We start from the raw sequence: 14,267 nt of genomic DNA, 5'->3' as shown, positions 1-14,267 counted from the left end.
CTATTTCGTAGGATCCCCTGCCCCTGGCCAAGTTCATCCTCAAAGCCCCTGCTTGACTTTGTATCTTCATTACAGTGTGACCCTCGAGCCCTTTATAAAGAATTTTGAGAGAAGAATGGCACTTTTACAGGTTATGGAGTCTCTATAGTGACTCCATTCATTTTTTTTTATTTTACAGGAATCTTTTGTAACTGAAGAACTAAGACTTCAGTCATCTCTCTGATAGAGGGTGAGGGGAGTCATACTTATGGATAGTAAGAAATAACCTGTTTTCCTAAAATTCCACTGGACATATATCTCTGATCGTAGATCACTAAGGACTTTCAGTCTAGAACCAGAGGTTCGCTGAAGATTCATCAAGTCACCCAGACTCTAGTCAACAAGAACTTACCTAAGTGGATTTATCCATATACTCAGATTCTATTATGGGAATGGCGAGGCCCAAATCCCAAGATAATAGGATAGTAACCCTTGTAAAATGAAGTAAGTAGCATACAGTAAGAGGCAATCAGTATAGAGAGAAACAGAAAAGCGAAGCATGTAGACTGTTGATGGGGTCAGTGCATCAGTCCGGGGCCCCCCTTGAATTCAGCCTCAATTCTGGAAGCAGGTTTGACTCTCCCTCAGCCCCAGGGAGTGACCTGTACTGCCTTGGTTTAAAGGATTGCCCTTAAACAGGGCAAACTTTTCAGTATTCCTAGGGGACGTACCAGACCAGAATGACTCCATATTCCTGGATAAAATGACCCTGAGGAGGCCCCTTTCATCCAAGTTAATTTGTATAAACCTCCAGAGAGATCCAGAAAGTACTGAACTAATCTAATATCACTCAGATTGCTAATAGTGACATGGCTGAGAAGAAAAAAAGGTGAGATGGCTGGCCAAACCGATACCTCTTTCAGGGTTCAAACTGGTCTGAAAAACATTTCAAGTCCAAAATGGCTGTTCTGCAAGACTAGAGATAAAATAGAGCCACTTCTAATTTGAAGAGTGACACCACCAATGATCGTTTCACTAATTGCTAATAAAAAGAGCTAACTCACTGAATGCTTACCATTAGCCAGCACTGTTCTAAGTATTAGAATGTGTATTAACTAAATCCTCAGGACAACCCTAAGCGGTGGGAATGATTATTACCATTCTGAATTCAGAGAGGTTCAGTAACTTGCCCAAAGTTACTCAGGGAATAATGGCCTAGCTGGTGCTCAGCACCAGGTCCAGTGGTGCTAGACCGCAGCACTTCCCCATCCTGCCTCCCTGTCTTCTCCCTTCCCTGAAAGCTTGAAAGAATGCCCCAGGACCCGCCACAGACAGCTTCATGAGGACAACACGCACAGTGTTGGTGGGAGACAGCGACACACTGCCTGCAGCTTTGGCCCAGCTGGGATGAGGGTATTTCCTCACCTGGCTCCTCAGAGACCCTCCTCACTTGGCTCAGGGCATCTCCACTATCTGCTCTGCTCTACACATATTCTCTGTTGAAAGAAAACTTCAGATCCCAGGATCATCAGTACAGATATCACTACAAGCAAACTTCCAAGTGCATCCTACACCATAAACTAGAAAACTGGAAAGAACAGAGACCTGCTATAGATAAGGCTCTTTGTACCACACCCAGGGACCTTCCAGGGCGACTGGGAGCCTGTGACGCTCCTCGCAGGAGCTCAGGAAATTTCAGAGTTGCTCAGTTCACAAAATTTCAGAGTTGCGTGATTTGTATGTTCATGACTTAAACATGAAGACAAATTTTTTCCTATCTAATTTGCTTTTTGGGTACTGTGTTTTTTTAAAGTTGAAATAAAGAAACTAAAGAAAACAAATTCGCAAATGAAATTCCAAACCATTGAATGAAGGAATTTCATTCCTTTTTTTCTTTTAATTTGCCTAGGCTTAAAGGACAGACATTTTTTCCATCTTGACAGTCATTGAGGTGACTAAAATACCCAGTATAACTTAGTGAAAAGCTATTTTTAAAATCACTTGATTTAGAAAACCCCAATCATGATAATTTCATGGGAATTCGTAGTACACAAATTAAAAGTTTTAAATTACTCTGCAAGAATTTGTGAGTTCAAATAATCTTAATTAGAAAATACCTGCCTTGCTGCATATGCATCAGGTCTTTTTTACATCTGCCCTGATTCAAAATTATTTTGAGGGTGGTTTCATGAGTTACAGGTCCTGTGGTCAGTAATAGCTGTAATGGTGCAATATGAGACCCGGAGCCAGAAGTGTCGATTCTAGTCTTGCCCAATGCCACTACTTTTAATCTCTGGGCCTTGAGAATGTCATTTAACTTCGCTTAGCCTATTTCCTCAGGTCCAAAGAGTAATTACAGGTCCCACCTCAAAGTGCTGTTTGGTGGATCAAATGAAATAATGCACATGAAAGAGGTTTTCGTAAGCCACAAGGCACTATAACATAAAACTACAATGCAAACTAAATGTGGTGGCAAGTTGGCTCAGGGAGGAAAATGCAGATGTAGTCTGGTGCAAAAAGGAATCAACCTGGCTGATTTGCCAACCTGGCCAACTCATGACCCTGGGTGAGTCTGCCCTTGGGTCTCTCCTTTGAGAAACGGAATGATAAACTATCTCATAAGAATCATGTGGGGATTAGAAATAATTTATGGAAGGCCTCGAGCAGGACAGGTACACTGTAGGCGCTCATAAATGGCACCCATTTCACATGTAAGAATCCAATTAACTAAGCCAAATAGGCTGTGTGTTTCAACACTTACAACAGCTGAGCAGTGTTCTGCTTAAAACAGTACATCCAATAGCAGACTCCCAAATATACTTCTGCTATGGCCAGTACCCCGGGTTTATCCCACTTCAGGCTCCAGTGGATTATGGCTGTGCTGGCCGTATTCGCATTTCCTGCCTTAGACCATTATTTTATAAAACTTGAACCTTAAATGTAAAAAATAAAATGAATACTATCCAACGTGGCAGCTCCAAGTACAAGCTTTTCCCTAACCTGCTTTTACTAGATGAACTTACTTCACTTTTTGTTCCTTATTTAGGGACAAGGGTGGGGTCCAGGGACTAGGATAAGAAAAAAGCCAAAGAAAATCTGTGCTGTTATGGAGGATGTTCAATTTAACCAAAAATAAGCAGACTTTGACTCGCCTCCCCAGCTCCAGCGCGTTCGAGTCAGGCCCATTTGGAGGCGTTGGGAGCAACAACAAGCAGGAGGGGGGGGCGAGTCCTACCGCGCCCAGCCCTGCCCCGGGCACAGCGAGTGTGGCAGGCCCCAGTCCCCAAGCAGAGCGTGAGTTAGAGGAGTGGAGCTGGGGAAGGGGGCGCATGCAGTTGGGTTAGTCTTAACTCCACCATGCGGATTTGCATTCCTGTTTGGCAAACGCTTAGGCAAAACAGACTTGATGCTTACAATGATCCCAGCCCAAAATGGAGTGTCTCTGACTAGCAGGGAGGAGCTGATGCTCGCCATGAGAAAGCCCACCACGGTCACGGCGATGCCCAGGGCCAGCTGCAGCAGGGCGGGCAGCAGCGGGAACCGGCAGCCGCAGCACGTCCGGGCCTCCTCCTCCCCGCACTCCTTGGGGGCCCCCTTGCCCTTCTTCGGCCCCATGTCGTCGGGCCCGGCGGCGTCCGCGGCCGGCGGCCCCCCCTGCTTCTTCTGGCCGCGGGGCTGCCGGTCCTTGCCCATGGCCGCCGCCCGGGTAGCTGCGCGTGCAGCGCGAGGGCCCGAGCGCGGCGGGGGCGGGCCGAGCCGGCCCCGGGCTTCGGATTACGGAGGCTGAACAAATATGGAAAACATTTGGAGCCGACTCGCCGAGCCTCCAAAGGCCACAGGGAGCCCGGAGCAGAGGGGGAGCCGAGGGGGGTCGCCAACTGCCAACGCGCCGGCCCCAGCGCCTGCTGGACCTGCGGGCAGGGTTTGCCCAGTGCCCGCAGGAGCCGGCGGGGTCCCTTAGCCTCCTGAAGCTTGTGCACTGTAGACAGGCTGCGTGTGTGCGTGTGTCTCTGTGTGTGTGGTGTCTGTTTTCCTCACTCAAAACCCCAGGATGTTTTTGTTTTTGTTTTCCGAGAGGTGCAATGCAAGGTGATGAATGTTGAAATCATTTGAGTTTAATTAATAGACAATTTAAATCCAAAATAGGCATTGCTGGGCTCCAAGCTGTGAAGTCATTTCCAGAAGTTAAATTGTTCTTATTTTCCAGCAAAAGCATAGGCTCTTCTCTTTTTAAGTTTTGCAACCCAGCTGACAAATAAAGGCATTTTTCCCGTTGAGGCATTTGCTTTTGAAATAACTGTTTATAGAGATGCTGGGCTAATTGTGAACTCTCACATGTATTTGTTTTTCAAGGATCTTTTAATCGTTTATATGGAGTCCCCAGCCAGTCTTCACTAATTCCACAATAGTGCCTGGGGGATCATCATTCACCCTTGGACATGGACAATTTAACTCAGTCCACATTGGAGCTATTTTTAAAGCACCTACTGTGTGCTGCAGTATAAGGATGTTCAGGAGCGATTTGGTCCCTGCCCAAAGTCACAGAACAAATCAATAAAACCGACTCTTCTCCTTCCCACATACCCCTACTCAGTAGCACTTAGAGCAAATTTCAGTGAAACCACTAAGAAATGATCCCATCACTTTGGAGTATTTATATCTACTTTGGTGTGGTCATTTTAACATTCAGAAAGCTGTATTAAAAAATAATTGATGTTGCCAAGATGCTAGGATAGATAAAGCCCACTCCTAGATTGTTCACAATCAACTAGTTTAAACAAAGGCTAACTGCCTGCTGTGTTTCCTCAGAATTCTGAACTAATCATCAGCAGCGCTCCTTGTAAATGGCCAAGTCCCCACGAACTTGGGCGTTCAGTGTTTTCCTTATACCTTCCTTTGGGATCAGCGAGAAAAACGTGGTCCATGGAACAAAAGTAGTAGCTTAAAAAGCAGAATCCAAACTGCACATTCCCGCGTTCCACCTGAAAGCCGGTGAAGCAGCGCTGTCTCTCACACGGGGAGCAAAGGCGCTGAGGGGAGGTCATTGTCGGCTTTGGGGCCATTACACCATTAGGGTCTCTAGTGAGAACAGACAAATAAAAGCTGGTGTTACACCAAGCTGCCCACCTGACTTGGGCCTGATTGACAACAATCCAAATGACAAAACAGAACAATAGTTGGTTTTTCAACCTAATACACATTTCTAGGATGCTAATTGACTACATGGAATTAATTATTTGTTGTTGTGAATAATATAGCCACCAACTGCTGAGGATCTACTATTCTGAAGCAAGCACATGCGAGGTGCTTTACATACTAGACTGTTTCTCCTTCCAACTACCTTTTAATTCTAGTTTCTACTTTTAAAGATGAAAAAAATTGAGTATCAGAATTATTAAGTAATCACATTAATAAGCCACTGTCCTAGTCAGGGTTGGAGATGAGGGAAACCAAATGTGAGCTCTTGTGGATTACCTGCTTTATTAATTGCTTCCTATAGGCAGGCAGAACCGGCCCTGGTGGTCTAGTCGTTAAGATTCAGCGCTCTCACCACCACGGCCAGGGTTCCCTTCCCAGTCAGGGAACCACACCACCTGTCTATTGGTTGTCACACTGTGGTGGTGCTTGTTGCTGTGATGCTGAAGGCCATGCCACCAGGATTTCGAACACCCTCAGGGTCACCCATGGTGGACAGGTTTCAGCAGAGCTTCAAGACTAAGACAGACTAGGAAAAAGGACCTGGCCACCCACTTCCAAAAGAACTGTCTATGAAAACCCTATGAATAGCAGCAGAGTATTGGAGCCTTGTCTGATCTAGCACCAAGATGGTGCAAAACAGACCGGGTAGACTGGGCAGGGTTCTACTCTGATGAACACAGCGTCACTAGCAGTGCCATCAATTGGATGGCACTAACAACAAATATGCAAACAAGTGGATGGACTGCTTAAATTTTGATTTCAAAGTATAGCATCTATCACAGAATTAGCTAATAGAACCTAAAGCTACCTGCATACTTTATAAAAATATCTTGATTCACTACCATAATATATACAATAGTCAATGGAGACCGTTACTTCTATTACTAATTTATAACTAGATACAGGCTCTATTTGCTGACCATACTGCTGTGCTGTCATTATAGTTAGGAATAAAATATACCTCGCCCTTTCCTCAAAACCTTAAATTAGATGTAAGTTAGAATAGTTAAGCAAAATAATAGGATATTCCCATAGGTTTGTCTTCTAAGTTTCAGAACTCGTGTGGCTTATAGTTGTAAAAGAGTTGTACATAAATTCTTCTAATAAAGGCTTACCTTTAATTGCCTAGCTGAGACAAGTTACAAATGAAACCAGGAGCAGTGAACAACAGCCCAGATAAATTGTAATCCTTCTAGTCTGATTACAACTGCCCACTTCAATTTTCAGCTTCCAGACAAGGCAGTCGTATAGGGAATCTTACATCTGCTCAAATTCCCGACTGCATGCTTGAATCTGTGTCTGAGGGACCTCATCTTTGGCAATACCACGAGTCTGATGAGGATGGTATTTTTGCATAATTGATACAGAAAAGCAGAAACAGAGAAGATGGTGAAAAAGTTGTCCAAGGTTTAACGATAGAGAGTAACCAGGCTAAGTGGGATCAGAGGGTCCTTAAGGACACAAAGAAAGCTCCTCCCTTAATATGTCCTTTCCACGGAGAAAAATCACCATTTCCAGCTCGTCACATAGTTTAACAGAAAGGAACAGGGTTTTTTTTTCATATTCATAAATTATAATATCTGTTTTATAGGTTAAGCAATAATCTCTTCAGATATTTATATTACCGGGGAAGAAAGGCAAAGTAGAAACAAAGTGTTTTTGGAAACTCTGTTGGCTGCTCCCATAACTCAAAACTGACAGAGACTATAAATTAGAAATTTCGGGGGAGAGGTTAATATATGGTTTTGGATTATTTTGATCCTCTAGGGAAAATAACAAAATTAAGCTTAGTATCTCTATCTTTGCTGTATCTCAAATTCAACATTATTTGGAAGTGTTTATACTTCAGAAGTTCAGAACCAGGAAGATGATAACTAGTTTTTTTCTTTTCCTCTCTCTCTCTCTCTTTTTTTGGTGAGGAAGATTGGCTCTGAGCTAACATCTGTTGCCAATTTTCCTCTTTTTACTTGAGGAAGATTGTCCCTGAGCTAACATCTGTGCCAATCTTCCTCTATTTTGTATGTAGGATGCCGCCACAGCATGGCTTGATGAGCAGTATATAGGTCCACGCCCAGGATCTGAACCCAGGAACCCCAGGCCACTGAAGTGGAGCACGTGAACTTAACCACTACAGCACGGGCTGGCTCTGATAACTCTTTAAAACTAGTGTCATTAACAAAATGTCCTTAGGAAATCCAACTAGAAATAATCTCTAAACCAACATATTTCTGAACACATGATCTTAGATTCACCAGGAACAAAAAAGATTTCATAGATAAATTATTACAGTACCCATGTCTGTGTCAAGTGTCTTTAATATGTAAGGAAATATATCAAAAAACATTCAATTAGATTTGATTTAAAGGAGCATCAAATACTCTACAGAGAACAACTGAGAATTCATTTAGATATGCTGCACAATTGGCCTGTATGTCTAACTGGGTCCCATACAAAAAATGACCCTAGGAATACTGCTGATCCATTTGTGTGTGTGTGTGTGTGTGTATACAATAAATAAAAGAAACTTCCTGTTTGTTCCTATGTTATTTATTTCTATGTCATTAAATTCTAAAGACACATTCTAAATGCGTCTTTTGGTTCAATTTTTTTTCAAAAGAATCGACCCATTTATGATCTTTGCATGGCAGTTTGTATTTTCAAGTTAAATGTCATATGGGCAGTGTACTCATATGGGAAAGTGATGATTTTCTCATTCTACCATGTCTGTAGAGATGATAACTATAAATCATTTCCTAATGCAGTCCACCTCTTTATACGTTTTTACTTATAATGATATCAAATTTTTCTACATGTAATTTTTTTATTGAAGTAACATTGGTTTACAACATTATACAAATTTCAGGCATACAACATTATATGTTTTGATCTCTGTGTAGGTTACATCCTGTTCACCACCCAAAGACTAATTACCATCCATCACCACACGCATGCGCCTAGTCACCCCTTTCGCCCTCCTCCCTCCCCCTTTCCCCTCTGGTAACCACCAATCCAATCTGTTTCTCTGTGTTTGTTTGTCATTGTTTTTATCTTCGACTTATGAGTGAGGTCATACAGTGTTTGACTTTCTCCCTCTGACTTATTTCACTTAGCACAATACCCTCAAGTTCCACCCATGTTGTCAAAATGGCCGAATATCATCATTTTGTATGGCTGAGTAGTATTCCATTGTCTACATGTAATTTTGTTCACGTAGTTTTGTCCATGTAATTTTGATGTTTCCATTCAAATGATGAAATAGAAATAACTAAATTTATTTTAAGAAACGGAGAAAAATGGTTAAACAAATTGTGGTATATTCATACCATGGAATACTACTTGCCAATAAGAAGGAATGAACTATCAATATAGGCAATGACTTGAATGAATTTCATTAACAGTGTGCTGAGAGAAAGACACCACACACAAAATAATACATACTATATAATTCAATTTATATAAAAATTTTTAAAAAGGCAAAACTAACCTTTCATAATTGAATTTAAAAAGTGATTGTGAGGGGCTGGCCCAGTGGCATAGTGGTTAAATTTCCATGTTCGCTTCAGGCACCTGGGGTTCGCAGGTTCGGATCCTGGGCAGAGACCTAGCACCACTTGTCAAGCCACTCTGTCATGGCATCCCACATAAAGGAGAGGAAGCTTGGCACAAATGTTAGCTCAGTGACAGTCTTTCTCAATCAAAAAGAGGAAGACTGGCAACAGGTGCTAACATCTCAGGGCCAATCTTCCTGACCCCCCCCCAAAAAAAGTGATTGTGGAGTTGGGACGAAAAAATCAACTAGAAAGGAATAAGAGGGGACTTTTTGGGATATTGAAAGTCTTCCATATCTTGGTTTGGGTGGTGATTACCTGGGCACAAACAATTGTGAAAACATTGAACAACACTTAAGACCTGTGCATGTTATTGTATGCAATGGTATCTCAATTTTTGAAACGTAATAATAAGAAAAATACAGGGAGTCATTGTATATCCATCAGTAGTAACAATTGAAGGAGTTGGGATTTTTTAATTTAAATTATCTTATCAAACTCTCTTAATTTCTCTCTTGCCTTTCTGACTCCTCTGTATTAATTATCTATTGCTGCATAATAAATCATCCCAAAACTTAGTCGTTTGAAAGAACAATTTATTATTTCATGGTTTCTGTGGGTCAGATATTCAAATAGGGCACAGCAGAGATGGTTCGTTTCTTCACGTTATCTGAGGTCTCAGCTGAAAGACTTTGAGATTGGGGCCAGGAATCATCTGAAGTTTTGACTGAGGCAGGAGAATCTGCTTTCAAGGTGGCTCACTCATCCGGCTGGCAAGTTTGTTCCTTTCCACATGGCCTCTTCATGCATTGGCCTCTCCACAGGGCTGTTTGAGGATCATCACAACATGGTGGCTGCCTTCAACCAGAACGAGAGATTCAGAGACTGAGAGAACAGGGTAAAATCTATCCTTTTCATGACACAGCCTCAGAAGTCACTTAGCAACACATGAGCCACATTCTATTATTTAGGAGGGAGTCACGAAGTCCAGCCCACATTCAAGGGGACAAGAATTAAGATCCGTCTAGTGAGAGGAAGAGTATCAAAGAATCAAAGAGTATTGAAGACATATTTCTTCATGGCCTGTACTTTCTTTGCTGATCTCCTAAATGCTGGTATTCCTCAGGGATCCTTTCTCCGTCCTCTTTCTTCTTACACTACGCATTCCATGGCTTCACTGAAGACGCCGAAATCTATCTGTGGAGGCCTAGACTTCTGTCCCTAGTTCTAGCTTTGCAAATGTCAATACCTACTCACATCCCCCATTGGAATGTCCCAAGTGAAACTTAAACTCACTCTGTCCTTGAACTCCAGAGAGAAATCAAGCAAGATAAACATAAAGTGTCCAGAGACTTTAGTGGCAAGATAGTCATTGGTTGGCTTTGCCAAGAGCAATCCCATATAGCAGTTTCAACACTCCAGTGAGTTTAAGTGTGAGAGGAAGGTGACAAAGGGGGAGAAAACGTGTAAAGTATTTATGGAAAACCTCAGCTGTGAAGGGAAGGAAAGAGAAAAAGCTGTAGCTAAAGGGATAATACAAAGTCGGGGGAAAGTTCGCCTTTCTTTTTGGACAATTGATCAGATAAATTCCTTGAGGTGGGAGAATTAGTCAGAAGCAAAGCCCCTTCACAGGCTGAGATAGGAGGAAAGAATGTAAAACGAGATAAAACGCAGTTAAGTTTGCAGGGGTGGGAGGAAGGCAGTTGAGAGAATTCATATCTTCTGGCCTCTTCTAGGATATGTACACAATGAAGGTTGTATCAATATTTTTCTTCTAAATGATGCAGATTTTAGATATAGAGCCATTCTACTTCTATATCCTATCCCACAGCACATTTTATTGCTCTATCTTGTAAATATAGATAAGTTTTAAGGAAACCACGTCATTTTCTGAAAAATTTCCCTAAAAGAACAAAAACATAATTTTCTGTAAATCACAATAAGAATAATGTCTGGAATGTCCGGAATATTTTTATAGGTTACAAAGTTAAATATTATCTCTTTAAATCTAACCAAAACTCTACCAAGTTGGGATTTCTTGAGCGGTTAAGTGACTTGCTCAAGACTACATTTTTCCTTCTTGTTCTAAGTCCAGTGCTCTTTCTATTTCTGTTTTAGCTAAATGACTTGGTTTTTTTTTTTTTAGCTTTATTGAAGTATAATTGATATACCAAAAATTGCACAAATTTAATGTATACATCCTGCTAAATTGGATGTTTTGTTGTATAGAGAAACTGCATTAGTACATTGCACATATAGGCAATCATACATGTTAAGAGCATACAGTTCTATGTGCACAGATATGACTGCCAAGTCCTGGGGTAGCAAGACAGATGCTTTCTAGAGTCTGGACCATAAGCACCAGGAGGGTAGATACCAGGCTTTCTTAATCACCGTTGGTCCCACAGTACTCAGCACAGTACAAAGGACATTGTACAGTTTTAATAAATATTTATAAATCCTAAATAGTCATACAATTTACATGCAAGATTCATCTGGATTCTTATATTCCTGACATAAACAATATTTCCTTAAAATCCTAGAACTGCATAGTTTGTATGTAAATTTTTATTTTTGTTTTAAGAGTCATCTTTGGGAATAACTCAACCAGGACACTTTGGATGAGTTATAATGAGGTTTTCCCTTTTTTTCCAGCTTTATTGAGAAATAATTGACATACATTGCTGTATAAGTTTAAGGTGTACAGCATGGTGGTTTGATTTACATATATTGTGAAATGATTACCACAGCAGGCTCAGTTAACATCCATCTTCTCATATAGATACAATAAAAAGAAAAGAAAGAAGAAAAGAATAAAGGAAAAAATTTTCTCCTTGTGATCAGAACTCTTAGGATTTATTCTCTTAACAGCTTTCCTATATATCATACAGCAGCATTAGCTGTCGTCATCATGTTGTGCATTACTTCCCTAGTACTTATTTATCTTGTAACTCAAAGTTTGTACCTTTTGACCACTTTCCTCCAATCCCCCCTAAATGATAACATTAAAAACACCACAAAGTCATTTAAAATGTCCTATGTGTTATAAACAAACTATACAATTTCCACTTTGACCACTAATCTTCCTCCTTGTTAGAATGAGTCTCTGACTCTAAGCCAGATTGACATATTTTATCATTTTTATAAGATACAGTTTTCCATAGACTCCATATCCAGTCATCACCACCTTCAAAGACATCTTTGGCCCCCAGACAAATCCATGGAGGCCATGTTCTTTTTCTCTGACCATTCTTCTGCGAATTCTCTCTCATTTTTATGCAGCTGTGAGTGCAAACACTGGACTCAGCTGCCTGTGTTCCCATTGGCTCTAATTCTTACCAGCTGTGTGGCATGGACAAGTTCCTTCACCTCTCCCAGCCTCCATTTCCTCTCTGTAAAATGTGAATATTACAAGTACTTACCTCACAAGCTTGCTATGAAGTGTAAATACAATAGTTCATGAAAATACGGAGAACATTTCCTGGTATGGATAAGTAAGAATTGTTAGCGATTATCCTAGCCCTGCCCTCTTTTCTTATTCACCTTTCCCTTGCTATACATTATCTTTCTGTGCAATTTCTCTGGCAATTCTGTCCTCCTCGTTTCTTGTCTTGTTCTGCACTTTCCACAGAAAGTATGACTCCCCCGGTTCTTCTTGTATACTCTCTGCCTGATATCTTTGAAGTTTCGGCTACTGAATTAGTACTTTGTTTCACATTATAATTTTATTTTTCCTCACCACCACCCTCTGTACTCCCACCCGACTCTGTAATTGGGACTTTTCCAGAATGACCCCTAGAGAAAGGTGATACATCCCTCCTTTCTTCTAGTGTTTTCTATTTCTTTAGAGCACCCCCCCATTTGAACTTTACCTCACCTACTACTTCAGAGAAGTGACTAACTCAAAGGCTGCTTGTCACCCACCCCAGCCAGTCATAAAAGGACTGCCATTTTATTTATAATCTTTTGCTATGTAACTTTGTGAAGGTTACATCAAAATAAGTAGAACATTTACACTTGATTTCCCCAATTGGTTTCAAATTATTTCACAGAAGTTACTGAACTGCTGGCACTTCAAAAACAATGTTTTGATCATCTAACATTAAGCTATATTAGTTAAGACTTCACAGAAAAAAATTCACATTTCTCAAATATACTCCTAAATTATCACATGTGGTATGGTGGATGTCATTGTTTTGGGCCTAAAATCACTCTTTGTGTTGGGGAATGATTCCTTACCCACTCCCAACATGGCCTTGTGGGGCTGCTGCCCACCCCGTGACCACAGAAGTGGGCCTTTGGACCTGGTCTGGCCAACTGTGGCATCCCTGTCCCTACCCTTGGTTTAAGGGTCAGGCACATGAAAGACAAACCAAAGCAGGATGGATCAGAATCCTCCCATCAGGCGTGAGATAAGGGGATGCTGGGGCGGGGTGCAGTCCTCTCTTCCTTTTGGAAGGGGGGCTGCCAATTGTAGGGTTTCTTTCCCACAACTTGCAGGGAGTATTTTCATGACAGGTGAGAATAAGGCCAATAGGCAAAGAGAAATAGAGGCTAGAAGAGCCCAAAAATAGGGAAGGTTTGATGACATCGTTTAAACCTCAGTAAATGATTATGCCTGAAGCAAGCTCATCTTTGAACATCCCAAGGCAGGAGATTGCCTTGTTCACCACTGCATCATCATTCTTGGCATACAGGAGGCGTTCAATCAATATTTGTTGAATGGTTAAATAAATAAACAAGTCAATAGATATTCCTTTTGTTTGAATGAGTTTTTTCTATCCCTTGAAACTGAAGGTACCCTGACTAATGCACCCACCCAGGTGAATCTCAGGATTGCCCATGAGCATCCTCATCTCTACAATAATAGACCCTCAGTAGCATAAGAAAAACATATAGAAGTGACAAGTGAGCCATGAGTTCATTTCCAACAAGATAGGAATAGTAAAACAACAGATTTTTTTTCTGTCAAATTGTGTAGGAAGATATGAAGCCATTGTAGGGCAGGACAGACATTTTATAAGGTGTCTATTTACGATACTTTTGCAATTTGACATGTGGGGAAATGCCAAGTGCTCTTTTATGATCTACACCACCTTTAGCTTAGGAGTATTTGTACTAATAGAGCATCATGCTCAACTAGTTAATGCTACTTGAAACTTTTGTTGCTCTTTTATTAGCCTGAATCATAAAATTAAGTCGTATGTTAACAGGTGCTCATGCGTGCTGGTTTTTAGCAGGGGTGCAGGTAAGAATCACCTATACGGCATTTTAAACGTGTTTTTTTTTTACATTTCTGATTTATTTGTGTTTGGGGTAGATTCTGGGCATTCAGTATATTTGAGATGTACTCTTGTGATTAAGTACGACTCTAAAAACCTGCCCAGAACACGCCCCAAGCTAAGCTCAACACTCTTGCCATCCCTTACAGCAATAGGAAACTCCTTTTCCAAAGACGCACTGTAATTTTTCATTTTGTTTCTTCTTGGTAACTCCATCTCAGTAGTGAGCTGCCTGTGCCACATGTTTTCTTTCTCTCAC

At 41.2% G+C, this 14,267-nt stretch overlaps 1 protein-coding gene and 1 long non-coding RNA gene across 4 annotated transcripts in view; both read right to left on the bottom strand.

Annotated features, from left to right (window-relative positions):
• SSPN (sarcospan) overlaps nucleotides 1–3,811 on the bottom strand; it is a 104,406-nt gene extending 100,595 nt beyond the window's left edge. The window contains exon 1 of one of the 3 annotated variants that reach the window (XM_001498823.6): nucleotides 3,394–3,811. In XM_001498823.6, the coding sequence (XP_001498873.2) occupies nucleotides 3,394–3,672 (279 nt within the window). In that variant the 5' untranslated portion in view covers nucleotides 3,673–3,811. The remainder of the gene's footprint in view (nucleotides 1–3,393) is intronic. The other 2 variants (XM_023644094.2, XM_014740544.3) reach the window with 2 other exon arrangements.
• A 5,494-nt stretch (nucleotides 3,812–9,305) lies between these two features.
• The window catches only part of LOC102149623 (uncharacterized), a 73,194-nt gene continuing 68,232 nt past the window's right edge, over nucleotides 9,306–14,267 (bottom strand). Inside the window, exon 4 of the long non-coding RNA XR_011440002.1 lies at nucleotides 9,306–9,584. This is a non-coding gene — a long non-coding RNA (uncharacterized lncRNA). The remainder of the gene's footprint in view (nucleotides 9,585–14,267) is intronic.

The sequence above is a fragment of the Equus caballus genome, chromosome 6 (genome assembly GCF_041296265.1).
Source record: "Equus caballus isolate H_3958 breed thoroughbred chromosome 6, TB-T2T, whole genome shotgun sequence".
In the NCBI taxonomy this organism is placed as follows: domain Eukaryota; kingdom Metazoa; phylum Chordata; class Mammalia; order Perissodactyla; family Equidae; genus Equus; species Equus caballus.
The sequence above is the reverse complement of the archived record's forward strand: the minus strand, read 5'-3'. Positions and strand labels throughout refer to the sequence as shown.